This window comes from Ascaphus truei, chromosome 18 (genome assembly GCF_040206685.1).
Source record: "Ascaphus truei isolate aAscTru1 chromosome 18, aAscTru1.hap1, whole genome shotgun sequence".
Classification (NCBI taxonomy): Eukaryota; Metazoa; Chordata; class Amphibia; order Anura; family Ascaphidae; genus Ascaphus; species Ascaphus truei.
This window is the reverse complement of record NC_134500.1, coordinates 20,921,889-20,938,063: the sequence shown is the minus strand read 5'-3', so window position 1 is coordinate 20,938,063 and position 16,175 is coordinate 20,921,889. Positions and strand designations below refer to the sequence as shown.

The window sequence follows — 16,175 nt, the reverse complement described above, 5'->3', positions numbered from 1 at the left end:
GTGCTAGAAAATATTACACACGACTTTCTCCTGTAAAAGTTCAGTATTCTAAGGACTGCTGCCTTAAAATGTTTAGCCCCTCACCCCTTTTTACTAATCTAGATCACAGATCCATATTAGACCTACTGTAGATGCACATAAGAGGGGGAGCTGATATTCTTGGCTTGCATTGAATTTTGGTATCAGCTATAAAAGGAAAAGGGGTTTGTTTCCCCCTTCTAGCTGAAAGGGAGGCTGAGTCAAGTGAACTGGATGTCTCAGCCTGAGAGGTTAAACAAGACCTGAAATCATAGAAAAGGGGAGGCTGATACCCACAGATGTCATTCTGGTAGAGAGATTACAGGTACTACGTATATCAATCACCAATGGCCATGATCAGGGAAAGCATTCTGAAAGGACAGTGGGTGGTCACTGAGGAACTTGACATTGGAAAAGGGTTGATCAAACATGATCTTAGAGAGCAAAAAATGTATAAGTGATTTATGTAACCTGTCTAACATAATAGTACTGCTGACATGGAGTTCTGTATGCCTAGACTCAAGGCCTCGTTCTCATAGATTTGCTTTTTCACATCTAAAGTGTATAATTGCACTGTTTCATTATAACATGATGCACAATGGGACTTTTAGGTTAGGGATGTTGATATCTACACTACAGTACAATAGGAAAAGTTATCTCTACAGCTAATGCTTTATATGCAAGTCTGTTGGGTCAATGTCTTGAAGCATCTTCCTTGTGGCAATATGCTATTAGCAGTCTCCTGTTTATTTTTATATTAAATCAATAGACATCTAGTATAAATAGCTGTCCAAGAGAACAGTAGACGAAGAATAAAAAATGAGAAGCTAATGTAAAGATCTGGGCAGACTTTTTCCTTGTAAGGTCTTAAACGTATTACTGTGTAGAACAGTACAGTATGTACTGTACAGCTTTTCTATGTTTCTATTAAATGAAAGCTGTCAAAGAGCTGTAAGAGCACTAGTTTAGGAGATATAAAACAAAATTATAACATTTTGGGCTAAATTGTCTATAACGGTATTGTAGCTTGAGTAGCACGTTACCGTCAGAATTTCAGCAAATAAAAATATCACTTGTGAGCACATTCACGTCTCAGACAAGTCTGCAGCCCTGCCTTTCCCCATTATCTCCCAGCATACAATGCTTCCACTGCAGCCAGGGATTCTGGGAAATGACATGCAAATAAGCACAGTGTCACCTTTTGCTTCTAATCCATTTGAACATGGGGCCTTATACCTGCCGTATTACACAGCTTTTCAGCACAGCATGGGTTAAGGAATTGCATAGCCAGTAAACGTTCTCACAGACGGCTGTTTCGATCTTATGGGTCTCAACAGTGTGAGGCTGGTTATACTCGCTTTGCAATATGAAGCTGGGATAGGTTTCAACCGCATACCCGTATTCGGTAAGGTGCGCAGATGAAAAGCCATATTAAAGTCAATGGGACTTTTCATGTGATAGTGTAGATGACGTGCTATCACACCCTACAGAATAAGCCTCATAGAATTTCCCAACCAGACCCCACTGAGATATTGTGTTAATAAAAATACCTCTTCATCAACTGCTTAACTAGTTAATTTTATTTGGGGCTATTTGAGTATACAGGTGACAGGTGAAGAATACTAGTTTTGGCCATCGCTTGGCTTCCCTCGGCAACCCCTTAAGATAAATACACCCCTTGTTCCTTTATTCAGAGTCATGAAATGTAAACTATGTCTTCTTTGGAAGGACTGTGACTTGACCTCTGGAAATAAGAGTTCTTGAAGCCAAGATTCCACCTCATTATTGGAAAAGTGCCAATTCATGAAGGCTTTCATCCATCTTGCTAAAAAATAGAAGAGCTAGGGAAATGTTCGAGTGATCTATTTCATTGTACTGTTTTACCCAAGCGCTGTGAATGGTCAAGTGCACTTTTCTCTCTTGCTGATTGTTGCTGCACTCAGTTGGCAGTAGCAATGATGGTGGCGGAAGAGACATACACAGTAAGGGTACAACATGGCAGGGTTTTGTTCCAGTGTGATTCTCAGATCACACATTTTCTAAAGTCAACATTTTTACTGAGTTCACTTAACTAAGGCTCAGAAGACATCACTGTGATATTTTAAGCATATATCAGTAAACTCCATCAAACATTAGTTGCAGCTACTTACAGCTAGATGTTAACAAAGTAAGTGAACTGGAAATTGTGATATGGAGCTCCGCACACAATTCTAATTTGTTTATTAGTGCTTATGTCTGAAATTTGGAGGATGTATGCATTCAGCACAAAACTATCACAGTAATCCCCTTCACATATTAAATCTTAAATTGTATATATAAGCCAAATAGATTCTGAAATAAAGATATTTTATTCAATATTATTATAGTTAATACTGTCCTAGAATAAATACATTCCAGCGGTACATCAGTTGCTTATGGGTAGAATGTATTCTATATCCATATACAGTATGTTGTGACAGCCAAACTACTGGAAATTTACAATATACTGAAGTTGCTGCTGTCTTTCATATCTTTTCGTTTTCCATGTTATGATATACTGTACTGTCATGTTCATCCTTCTTTTTTTATTATTATAATTTTTTAATATTTGTTATATTACCTGTGATGCAAAAAATATATGCAGGTAATAGTTAATCATATAACCCTGCCAAGTTAGATAGATCAACAACTTTCTGACTGTATGTTACTTCTTCCCATCATTAATGTATGAGAATTCTAATACTTGTATTAACTCTATACACACAGCCACTGCTTCATGAATTACATGTTACTTGAACTTGCACGTTTCACTTTAATTAATATATCAAACCCGATAATTGTTCTGCTTGATTAGGAGCTGCAAGGTGAAAACTGCATACTGCCACTTCCTTTGTCTAATATATTTTCATGCCTTACCCTCTGCACATGGCACTATGTAGTGATACTTACATCAAATCCACATACATTATACACGTGTTATATAATAAATGAGCCACATTATCGAAATCAAGAAAAAGTGAAGCTTAATTAGTAAAACGCAAGTTACACATTTTTTGTAAACGTGAGGACAAAACTGACTCTAACTGGTGGTAAAAAGGTTTCGTCGCTCCCTAAAAAAGTGCCGCTTGGTGCGAAACGCGTGGGAGATTTTTTTTGTTGTACTTTTTTGTATTTCACCATGATCTGAATAAAATAATTTTAATATTTTTTCTATTCTGTCTCCATTCACCTTCGATTTTTGTTTATTCTCCGGGAAATAAAAGCAATTTGATCTTTATTGAGTTACTTATCTTTTTCATCACCATCATTCGGGCCGTCCTTTCGAAAAGTTATTTTTGTCAAGCAAGAACTTGCACCTTAACCGAAAGTTCGAGAACTTGAATTTCTTCTGGAGGGAATCACTCCTCCTCGACTCTGACTCAGGACACCTCTGGTGATCCACTTTCTCATAAACTTTAGATATTAAGCTGTTTTCTGAGCCATCGACTAACCTACTGTAATCACTGCAATCCTCTCCCACCTAATTCCCACCACTGTAGTAAGGGCTTTCCTAGTTACAGCACATTTTCATATACAAGGTAGGACTGAGCAAAGCCACTTACTTCTACTTACTCATATACATATTCCTCATATATATTCCCCACTAGTTATGGATACAAATTAAACACCAGTAGCCAATAGAGTTATGAGTTATACCCAACAATCCTGCTTCCTGAGATACTTACCTCCTTAGGCAGTGTCGGTATCTCCTGCTCAGGTTTAAAGCCCCCGGTCACATGGGCCAATAGGAAGCCGCATATGACGTCACGGCTTCCTATTGGCCCATGTGATGGGACATCAATGTCTGTGCTGAGATACCAGCACGCTCTAAAGAGATATCTCAGGAAGCAGGGGGTCATCGGAGCTGAAATTAACGGGGTTCAGATCTGGAAACCCCCTGCTTCCTATCTAGGGGTGGCGGGGGGGGGGGTTGTTGTGGAATTTATTTTGGGGGGGATTTTTTTCCTTGGTGGATGTGTCCTTAATAGTGCTTGCTTAAGAAGGGGGGCACATACCCTAGTGACGGCCTTCATTCAACTCAGTAATTTCAGGAAAAAGTAATGAAGTGCAATACAGAATGTGTTTGATTCATATTCATCAGGAGTATTACTGTATATGACAGCAACAACTAGAGGTTATATTTTGCTGACTGGAGAAGAGACGGAGTTCTTTCCATATTGGGCTATATAAAAATCCGGGAAATACAAGAAACTTTGTTAATGAATCGCTCTATGGCTGCTCCAAAAACATGATGGGACATTCATCAAATGATATGACCTGATCACTGTATCTAAATGTCAAGTAGAAAGAACCTTTGTTTGCAGTTGTTCTTATAATACCATTCTCTTTGGATGCTTCCACCTGTGACGTGAAACTAATGGAGTTTTATACTTTGAGAAATGTTACTTAACTAAAATGTCAATCTAAGTCTTTCTAAAACTTTAGTGGGATGTAACTGTACTTTTTCATTCACAATGTGTTAACCGGTTATTATGAACCTGCCAGTGTGTAGTGATGGTTACACATACAGTATAGGCAAACAAGATATTACGCCAATTAAATGCAATGTATCTGTTAAGTATAATTATTGTTTGAGCCATTCATTCACTATTTTAATTTGCCTTGGGTACTGTGTTTACTGTATTTTTTTTTTTGTATCTCCAATTGAGCAAGAATTCCAGTTAGCATGTTAACTGCTTCAGTGTTCAAAGCTTGCACAAAATATTGCAAAGAAATGTCTTGTTTTTCTGGCTATGGCACCTATATTTCTATAGTATATGCCTTGATGGGCATGCAAAGCACCACCGTTAAACATGCAATTTCCCATACAGACAAAATGTACCAATGACAGGCATATGTTGAACAGATGGCATCCAATCCCCAATGTTCACTTGACTATAATAGATCACACACTATTGACTTCCATGTGTTTCAAGTATTTTGTGTGATGATTCCATCTTGAATTTCTTTTCAAGTGTTCGGTTGAATGTGGTACTGGAACCCAACAGAGAGAAGTAATATGCGTTAGAAAGGAAGCTGACGGTTTCACAGTGATGAGGCCGTTTGAATGTTCATATCTGGAGCGACCCCCTAACCAACAATCCTGCTACCTCAAATCCTGTGGTGCCAAGTGGTTGTACACTGAATGGAGTGCAGTAAGTTATTATTTTGTTTATTTTTATTATTATTTTTATTTTATTAGCACTATATGCAGTTGATGTTAAAATTGCTCTTATTATATGTTTAGGCTCCATCTAGTAATTAATATGTAGCCATACTGGGCTGGTGTCCCTTAATGCAGTTGCTAATGTATTTATTTATTTTAATCCCTATGATGTAGACACTAGAAACAATTTAAATATGCCGTCCTATAGTTGGATTTCAATAAACTCAAAATACTCAGACTTGGAACAGTTTCTGTGCCTCGTTTAGTAACAGTTTACGTTACATTTGATTGCTTTGAAAATGTAATTGACTGGCAGAAATAGGGCCATATTTGCTAAGCGGTGCTATTCCATAAGATACCTTTCAGCTCTTGAAAACCCCTTTTCTCCAATTAAAGGTTATGTGGTAAAAAGTGTCTCATGGAATAGCACGACTTGGTAAATATGTACCTTAGTGCTTACGTAATGTCAAACTGCAAAAACCATTCCAGCAAAAACCATTCCAGCAAATATCACAGCTCAGGTTCACTTAAGCTCACTTTTTTATTGCCACATACTTTAGTCTAAAAGTCTCAGCAACTCTACAGTACCTACCTGTAAAAATCAACCAGGGGCCTAACACCTTCTAACAAATCAAAAGAACAAAGTAAAGTTAACATTTCTGTGGCTTCACTACTCTGGTTCCTGCCCATGTTATATATAGGCGTACTTTCAGTTTTTATGTCTATTCCTGCTGCTTCAAATAAAATATGCCAATAATTATGGAACGAGAACATCATTTTTCACTGAGGATAATTTTATATTTACCAATAGAATCGTACTCCGAGTACCCACTGCTTGGAGTCTGACATTCCTCTGAATGATCTTGGTGATTATAATTTGTCCACTCTACATCAGTTGTTTGAACATTCATTCTTTCTTGTTTTCGCTTGTAAACATTTTCTTGTATATAAGAGAAAGCAATTTCTCGATAAATAAGGCAAGGGAAATATTTGTGAAACTTAAACTTTTTATTGTGGACCCCCATTTTTTCAGCAATTACATTAATGTCACTTGAACCGCCAAAATGTTAGTAGAAATCAAACATGTTTAAGTAAAGAACCAGAAACAATACCCTAGAATAACCAGCCTAAAAATAAAGCTAGAACACATCGGTAAAATGACATCCATATCTTCGAGCATTTTAGTTGGAGCTGTCATTACTTTTCATGCTTTGTTGATTATCAGAGTCATTGATAGTAGTGAGATTAGTGTGCCCCTCTGCAGCAACCTTCACATTTCACATCCTCTTACCCTTGGGGAAGCAAATAGCTTCTGTCTTTCCAGTCAACACCAAAGGCTCTGAGACTTCCAATATAAATATCTGTCTTCAACAAACCAGTTTGGTTGACACTTCCAATGTGCCTTGGGTCACTCATCGTATGCTTGAGTTCCTCTGACTAAATAGTACAGGAAGTACAGTACCTGCATGAAAAAAATATCTTAGAACTATGTGGGTTAGTTACTAAACTGTGATGTGCCCATTGGGATACTATAGCACACCAACTCCCATTGACTCCATTGACTTCAATAAATACAGTGCGATGTCCTGCAAGAGCTGTGCCCGGAGATTCTCTCTGCTCTCTCTCTGCACAGTTCTTACTGATCCACTGATGGAGGGAAATGTAACATTAAAGGCGTTTCGAAGAAAAAAGTCAGCGCACCTCGGAATGAAAATAAAATAAAATAAAAATAGTGACGTACGTTCAAAAAACTCAAACATTTTACAATCTGGGTAGATATGCACTTACATGTCAGTGCCTGACCACAGGCACTTAAAGTATCTTTAGGCGTTTCGCTTGTAAAACAAATACAAACTCGAGCGGTATGTCATTTTTGTAACAAATGGTATAAAAATTTAGATTTTCTTTACCGTTTTTACACAAATTTCATACCGTAAGCTAGGAACATGCCAACAACATTCAATGTTGCAATAGAATTATCGAAGCTACTAGAATAGGGCTGTTATGAGTTACCAAGAACATCATGGCACATTTCCATGAGCAAATGAAAGAATACCTCTTTCATTCCTAATACCAGTGGGGGGGGGGACGACCATTTGATTGCAACAAAAGTAATGTTGAAATTTCCATGCTATTCGGGTTCTTCTTGGCCTAAGGGTTAAAGCAGCAATATCACCCAAATAAATCGACCATTCCTGGCATTGCAGTGTTGCTCATAGTCCAGAGTGCCCCGTTATTCTAGATATATATTAAATATAAAAAGCATGCCGTTCAAAACCTTAATTGCCTACATATTAATCAGTGCACTGTAGTGTGATCAGAATACACTGGTATTTGGATGGGAAAATATCTAGTTTTTTCCAACCCAGAATATCCCCTTGTTCAGCAAATTGTCAGTCATACTTCTGAGCCACTTATAAATCAGATAAAATATCACACACTTTGAAGTCTGTAGGCTACTTATGAAGCATTAGTTATACCATTCAGTTTTGTATTCAACATTGTGCACTGTCATTTTGTTATGCTAACTAGGTTTCTTCTCTCTGTCTTCCATTAAAATGTACTAAGTGTAATTACACTCCCTTTTCTCACAAAATGTCATGTTTAGTGTTCCAAAACCTGTGAAAATGGATTCAGAGTTCGTGAGGTACGGTGTCTTTCGGACGATTTGAAACAGAGCGATAGATGTGAAGCAGAGATTAAACCAGATGACACAGTGTCATGTAATCCCCAGGACTGCATACCAGAAATAGGTAATGTACAAGCCGATCTCCATTTAGATTGTTTAACAAAGCATTTCAATGCAGAGCCCTTATAAAAATAATACAATTTTATATAAGAAAAAAAACTATATTAATAATAAGACTATTGGTGGGTGACTAAGGAGGGATTGGTAAAGAGTGTTGGGTTTGTGTATTAAACTGCCAAGAAGTGTGTCTAAATGCACTCCGGGGGGAGGATCTCACAAAGTCTGGGCCAGGATGTCAGCTGTCTGTGTGTGTCCCCTGGCCAGTAACCAGCTCCCTTCTCTCCCCCCCCCCCCGGCGGAGGTACAGACCAGGAAACAGCTCCCCTCTCTCCTGTATGTGTATGGGGGATGGCATGTGAAGGGGGCGTGATGTGCAGGAAGGGGATGCGATGTGCAGGCAGAGGGATGCGATGTGCAGGCAGGGGATGTGATGTGCAGGCAGAGGGATGTGAAGTGCAGGAAGGGAGGATGTGATGGGCATGGGGGGATGGGATGGGATGTGCAGGGGGGTGATGTTCAGGCTGGGGGAGTGATGTGCAGGCTCGGGGATGTGATGTGCAGGAAGGGGGGATGTGATGTGCAGGGTGTGATGGGCAGGGGGGGTGTGATGGGCATGGGGTGTGTGATGGGCAGGGGGGGTGTGATGGGCAGGGGGGGAGGAATGGGATGTGCAAGGGGGGTGATGTGCAGGCTGGGGGATGTGATATGCAGGAAGGGGGGATGTGATGGGCAGGAGGGATGGGATGTGGTGTGCAGGGGGTTATGTGCAGGCTTTGGGATGATGTGCAGTAAGAGGGGATGTGATGGGCAGGAGGATGGGGGGTGATGTGCAGGCTGGGGGTGATGTGCAGGCAGGGGGATGTGATGTGTAGGGGGGATGGGATGTGGTGTGCAGGGGGTTGATGTGCAGGCTTTGGGATGATGTGCAGTAAGAGGGGATGTGATGTGCAGTAATAGGGGCTGTGATGGGCAGGAGGATGGGGGGTGATGTGCAGGCTGGCGGTGATGTGCAGGCAGGGGGCTGTGATGTGCAGGAAGGGGGGATGTGATGGGGAGGGGGTGGAGGGTGATGTGCATTCGGCGGGGCGATGTGATGGGCAGGGGGGGATGGGATGTGATGTGCAGGGGAGTATTGTGTGTGTGTGTGTGTGTGTGTGTGTGTGTGTGTGTGTGTGTGTGTGTGTGTGTGTGTGTGTGTGTGTGTGTCCATCCGTCAGTTAGCAATAAAGCTTTAAAAAAAAATAGCGTTTAAAAAATGGGAGCCACACTCACACTGCGTTATTGGCGGATCCGCATTGTAGCGGATCGCGCTATAACGGGGTTGAGCTGTATATTGTTTTACTACAAAAAAGGCACTCACATCATTTGATACATAGACCCCTTTATCTAAAAACATCTATTTTTATATATGGTCAATGGGGGGGGGGGGGGAGGAAAAAGCACTATACGGGGATAAGTCAATCGAAAAATAAGGCGTATAAACCTAAAATGTTGTGCTGTTGTCTTCTCTATCCAACCCAATGTGCTGTTACATAACAATATCTTTCTTTCCCTGCAACAGATGAAAACTGCAAAGACAAATACTACAACTGCAATGTGGTAGTGCAGGCCAGACTGTGTGTATACACTTATTACAAGACTGCTTGCTGTGCATCATGTCTGAGAGCAGCCAGCAGACAGTCGGGATTTCTAGGACGAAGATAACATCTACTGAACCACCCATCCCAGCGAAAATCAACCAGTATAAACACAAGCCCAGTGTTAATGACTGTGTGAACTTCACCTTCTTCTGCCTTTTATGGACAGATGTTCATCATTTCACTTCACACACAGAAAGTGTTCACCGTCCGATACTTTCAATTAGAATCATCACAACTTGTATAGGAACTTTTTTACTTTTTTTTTTTTTTTAATAATAATAATTATGTGAGCTGTGATCTTTTCGCAACACTATTGTAAATTTGACTTTTGTGCACGCTGTTGGAACAATGCATCCAGATGCAATGCCTAACCTTCAACAAACTGAAAAGTCTTTGAGGAACCAAATAAAAAATGCAAAGATCTAGCAATATTGCCATTACTTGGGTCAATTGTGGTATTTCATGAAAGTTGTATACGTACTGTATATTGCTATTGAGTTTTAAACTAGCTAAAGTGACTACTGTATATCAGCAATTGGATTAACAACTTTGTAAATAATAATAATATAATAGTTTCCCCTTATACATAGGGCAGTAAATTGGTTGTATTCAAGCTGCAGAGATGCTGTGAGTTTTCTGTTAGTGTTAGCAACTGTATAAACATGAATTCCTTACCTACATGTAAAATGCATCCTGTGTTATGGCATTTTTCAATGAATCTCATAGGGTGTTATTCACTAAACTGTTGCAATACCATTGAATTTAACGGGTGTACCTGTAGGTTAGTACTCCGATGGGCACTATTGCAGTTTAATGAACACCACCCAATGTAGTTAATTAAATGACTAAGTTATTGTATACCCTGCTACTTAAATAGGAATCATTATGGTCATACACAGTTATAGTAAATTTGATGGAGAAACTAGGTTAGTGTTTACCACATGTGTATTAGGTTGTTTTAATTTACAATAACAATTCTTATAATTTTATATGGCACAATGTATCCAAAAATATCAGGTCTATACCTATCTACAGTCTACATAATCACAGTGATTATGCTTCAGAGATAGCTATGCTCCTAGTTTTTGTGCCCTAGTAAATAGTGCTTTTCTGCTCAACAGCTTCTAAAGGAGGATAATTTAGCAGTGTTTATACATATTTCAATATAATTAAACCTTTGGAAAGTAGACTGCACCACTTAGATTATCCGTATACACAGCACTAGTCATGATACCACATCCCATTACACTTATAATAACCTGCATACAGTATAACAGTTGCTTCTAGTCCTATAATGTGCCAGTTCATTTCACCAAGGAGAAACAATGGGTGACAAAGCAAAAGGTTTTGTCTAAAGTTGAGATAACACATTGTAACGTCAGGTGGCAAAATAAAATCTTGACAAATATTCTAAACCTCAGAGTTATGAGGGGCTCTGTTTTTTATATTCAAAGAGTCAAACTCATATGGTAGATAGAAGAAGAACAACATACACAGGCTTCTGCACCCTAACAAACGCTATCCATGATAAGTTCTCACTGTGGCCATTAAACTTCTAGTTCTCTCCAGGACTAATACATTTATTCGGACTCTGTGACTAGTTTATGTAACCCAGGCCTTTTTCATCATATAAGTCATCATTTTTAATTTTCATTTTATACTTACCTTTTACTGTACTGTCTGCTTCCCACCCTAAAATCGCCAAGTCACACATGTTCCAATCCATGTTTAATTTGCTACTTGCAAACATTTCTGCTATTTCAGTTGATTCTTTATGTCTTGCTGAAATGTATATTTTCTAGGGCTAATTTCTAGTTGAGTACTTGGTATACCAAAACCTTATGCAAAAAAGGCATGATCAGTTCTCCTAAAATAAACATGTTCTTTCTTATAGAATATATCAGTGTTGTGATTATGCTATTCATGTGATATATAAGTTCGTGACCAATGCTACGGAAATCAGCATATGTTGGAAGATGCTCTTTGTGCCAGTGAGTCAATTAAACTGGATTAGTCTTCACGATTTGATTGAAGAACTATGTTCTTTGTACTTCAAAGTAAGTGCCGGATAAGTATAGATTTGTTGTGTGGTGGACTAATATTCAAAAGAACAACATGGGAGTTTGTTTGGAAATTAAATTATAGTGAACCGAGCTTTCAAAACATCCCTTTCTTTCTTCGGGTGTGCTGTCATTCGATAATGTATTTGATATTTCATAGTTAATCTCTGCTCCTTTCATTAATGACCATCATTTAATGGTTCACATTTTCTTTTGATTAAATGGAAAGTATTTAAAGAACATACAAAGCTCTAGTTGGCAAGCAAAACTGGAAGATGTTGAACATCTTTGATGTCATAAGAGCTGGGGTGGATGTAATTGGGCTGGCTTTTGTGGAGTAATAGCTTGTATACAAGTATAATTACAGTCACATTTCCTCCTTTAATGTATATCTGTCAGCAGCAGCTAAAATACAATATCACACAGCAGAGTGTGCATGTTTTAGTATCCATCCATGTAAATGTATAGACACAGGTTGCATGTTATGTATAATTTCAACGCTGGGCACTCACCTGAGATATTGCATATGTGTCCTGGAAAAGGATTGTTTATTTCTCTGTATTTTTCCTGCTCTCAGGCTGCCTGCCCTCCCTAGCTAAAGTTGCATGTTTTTTCCTGCTCTAAAGCAGCCAGAGCTGTGTATATTGCAACATTATTGTTACAGCTAATCCCCTTTTACACAGCCTCTAGTCAGTTGCCCTGGCAACCTACCAATACTCATAGTTTGAGATTGGTTTAGTCCTCCTGCTTTATCTGCATATTGCTATGCCCCTGTCTGACAGGAAAGGGTGCTTTCATTCCAAACAAGCAGCCAAAGTGAGTAGACATATCTTCCCCTGCTCCCTCAGAAAAGGAAATCCTTTTTACCTTCCCCTCAGAGAAGCACTCCCCATAGCAGAACACCTTTCTCTCATAGGTTATTCTCATGACAAGAGAAATCTGCTTGCACAATCCACATATAGAACTTTTATATTTCTGTTAACTCCCCTCAATAAAGTTGAAGAAAATAGAAGGACTTTGTGTGCTTTAAAAGGGGACAAGTTAAGCTACATGGACTTACTCACATGCTACATATGAGCCTGGGTCCAGAATAATATGCCTAAATTGATTATGTTATATTCTGCGAACCAGAATATCATCCTGTAATCTGTATTATTGGCAGGAGTGTCAGAAATCCTAGAACACAGCACACATTTTCTTGACATAAAGAAGCTAACACCAGTCACGAATATTTGCTGCAGCTCAACACTTCTGACCTGGGTATTTAGTTTTCGTTTGAAAACAAATACTTTAAAACAGGGATTCACCTTTATTCCAGCAATAAGAACCCAAATAAATAAACAGATTTCAGACACCGTATAATTACCTACAGTAGATTGCAAATATCTGACTCTGAAAGGTGTTTGAGTAACATGATAATTTGCACTGCCCAAGACCTTGCCATTTTTTTGTCCTTTATGCTATAAGTGCAAAATGTATTGTTACCAACCCATCCTTAAATTATGAAAGTAGATGTACAGTAAATAAAAATACCACTTGTGGTGCATTTGCATGCCTCAGACAGGTCAGCAACGCTGTCTTTCCCCATTATCGCTTGGCAAACAGTGCTTCAACTGCAGCCAGGGATTCTGGGAAATTACATGCAAATGAGCAGAGTGCGTCACGCTTTACTTGTCATCCATTTTAACATGGACCCCTGCTGTAATAGGCCTCGTCCCCACTGCTCGTGGCTGTGCGTGCCATGGCATGCGTGGCATGAACAAGATACGGCCCTCTATGGGACCGGCCCCAGTTACTGCCTGCGTGCGCCTGCAGAAAGCGCGATGCGCAACCACCGCTGCCAAAAGACAAGGACGCTGGCTACGTCACGGCGGCGGTTCAGCCAATGAGGGCAAACCAGCCGCGTGATGTCATGGCCATGCCCCTGCCTGGATGCGCATCCCTTCACGACCCTAGGACCGAAGATCGTGGTTTAAACTGGTGCACGCGCCACCATGCGCACCGACGCGCATGTGCACGCAGTGACTGGGGCCGTACGTAGCCTCGCACAGCGTTTCAGCACAGCCTGGGTTTAAGAAAAAAAAGTAGACGTGGAAGGCATATCTTAAGTCCTTATTTGAAAAAAATTAAATCATGCTGCACAACTGATAGAAGGTTCAAAATCTTAACATGGAATCCCTATTAAGGTCTCCTTCTAACTTGAAGGTATTGCTTATTAGCCTTAAGTGTATATACACGATTAGGATAGAACGTTTGGCATCCACATGTCCACAACTGGTGATATTTACCAAAACCTGTGTTTCAGACCATGTACATAACGACACGTATGGTGCATCAGAATATAGAACAACATAGGTTAATAGTTCACATCAATCTACAAGAATGTGGGCTCTATGTATCTAGAAAGTGGTCTGCGCTGACACATTTGCGTAAAAAATATGATTGTTTTTTTCTCTCCGAAACACAATATATTTAAGAAGTGCATTTCTACTGTTGTAGAATTCGGTGCATGCGTTCTTATTCTGCGCTAAAAACACCAGTCGCACATTTCTTAACAGTGATGTACAGAAAAGCCTGGGCGCTACCTCAAATAGATGAGTTGTGGGGTGATATAATTCTTGTGATAGAACAATACAACCTTAAGAGTACTTAAAGGTCCCCTCTACTTCCGAGTCTCTTCCCGCTGCTCAAAACACCAAAAAGGACCTATCCAGGATCCTTGGTAATACAGGAAAACAGACAAAAAATGGGGGAGCACAGGTTGAGGGACTATACAGACGTTTAAAACACTGCAATGGTATAGAACTGTGATGTGAAATTGTCACGCTGCGCTCACCACAAACAGGACGGAAGACCGCGGGGCTGAGGTGGGGATAGAAAGACACCGACCCACAACCACGCAGTCCTGTCCGGAATGCGTAGTCCAAGTCGTACAGCGTCGTAGGGTTGGAGAGGTCAGGGTAGTCAGGGTACTTGCCGTGTACCGGGGTTGGAGAGTAGAGGATGGTAGATTTCCGTAGCCAAGGTCCAGGGTAATAGAAGGTAGAATGGTCGAGGGCGAAGCCGGGGTCAAAGCGCTGGAGAGTGTAGGAATCCAAAGAACAGCCAGGCTCAGGACAGGAGAGAACAGACAGGTCAGACCAAGCAAAGTTCAAGTCAACTAAACAGCAGCGGTGAGCACAATGCATAAACAGGAGTTTATGCTCAGCAAGGAATGCCAGACAGGAGCAGGTATATATGTGGGAAGGATCCAATTACCTTGCAGGGATGTGATCCGGTCCTCCAATGGTGTCCGGGAGGCAGTAATCTGAAACAGCCTGCAGGTCAGGCTTTCCTGGTGATTGCCTTGGTTGCCGAGCAACCCGCGTGCGTGCGCGATGCGCGTCGCGGAGTGCTGACGTCACGCGGGCGTGTGGCTGAGTTCCCTCCCTGTGGGAGGCGTCGGCAGCTCCTTTCCGAGCATGCGTGTACCGCCATGGCCGTGCGTGGGCGCATGGGTCCGCTGTGTGACGCGTCAGCGGGGCGGTCTCTGACCGGAGTTGCGGCAGATGTGACAGTATCCCCCCCTTGAGGGGAGACCTCCGGGCGACCCAGGGATGGTTTTTCAGGGTACCTTCGGTGGAAGGCATAAATGAGACGGTTGGCATGTACCTGACGATGAGGGATCCACTCTCTCTCTTCCGGGCCATAGCCTCTCCAGTGTACGAGATATTGTAATTCAACTCTGGACATTCTAGAGTTGAGGATGGTCTGTACCTCGTATTCTTGTTGACCCTCTACCAGTATGGTTTGTGGAGGTTTAGGTTGTCCTTTGGAGGATGAGTCTTGTAGACATGGTTTTAGAAGGGAGGAGTGAAAGACGGAGGGAATTCTCATATTCTTAGGCAGTTCTAGCCGGTAGGCTACTGGGTTGATCCTTTTAGTGATGCGGAAAGGACCAATAAAGCGCGGTGCCAGTTTGGGTGAGGTTACCTTTAAACGAATGTTTTTGGTGGATAACCAGACCCTTTGTCCTACAGAGTACCCTGGGACCTCTCTTCGGTGACGGTCCGCTTGTCTCTTCTGTAGTTTACCAGCATGCTGTAGGTTAAGATGGATTTTCTGCCATAAGTCTTGTAAGTGGAGGATCTTGTCCTCTGCGGCCGGGACTCCAGACTTCGAGATAAGAGAAGGGAGTGCAGAAGGATGGAAGCCATAGTTGACCATGAATGGTGACTGTTGAGATGATTCATTCTGAAGATTGTTATGGGAGAATTCTGCCCACGGGAGAAGTTCCGCCCAGTCGTCTTGAGTATCAGCAACAAAACACCTTAAAAATTGTTCCAGAGACTGATTGGTGCGTTCCGTTTGCCCATTGGTCTGGGGGTGATAGCCTGACGAAAAGTGTAGTGTGACGTCCAGACTCTTACAAAACGCCCTCCAGAACCGGGAGATGAATTGGGATCCTCTGTCAGATACTATGACCAGGGGAGTCCCATGTAACCTGAAGATCTCCCTGATGAAAACGTCGGACAACATCGGTG

General features: G+C 41.0%; 1 protein-coding gene across 4 annotated transcripts in view; it reads left to right on the top strand.

Moving 5' to 3' along the window:
• The window catches only part of THSD4 (thrombospondin type 1 domain containing 4), a 531,228-nt gene extending 516,319 nt beyond the window's left edge, over positions 1–14,909 (top strand). For 2 of the 4 annotated variants that reach the window (XM_075575821.1, XM_075575822.1), the window contains exons 16-18: positions 5,013–5,192; positions 7,812–7,956; positions 9,514–13,523. In XM_075575821.1, coding sequence (XP_075431936.1) covers positions 5,013–5,192; positions 7,812–7,956; positions 9,514–9,656 — 468 coding nt within the window. In that variant the 3' untranslated portion in view covers positions 9,657–13,523. Of the gene's footprint in view, positions 1–5,012; positions 5,193–7,811; positions 7,957–9,513 lie in introns of all 4 variants that reach the window. The other 2 variants (XM_075575823.1, XM_075575820.1) reach the window with 2 other exon arrangements.
• Positions 14,910–16,175: the final 1,266 nt, after the last annotated feature.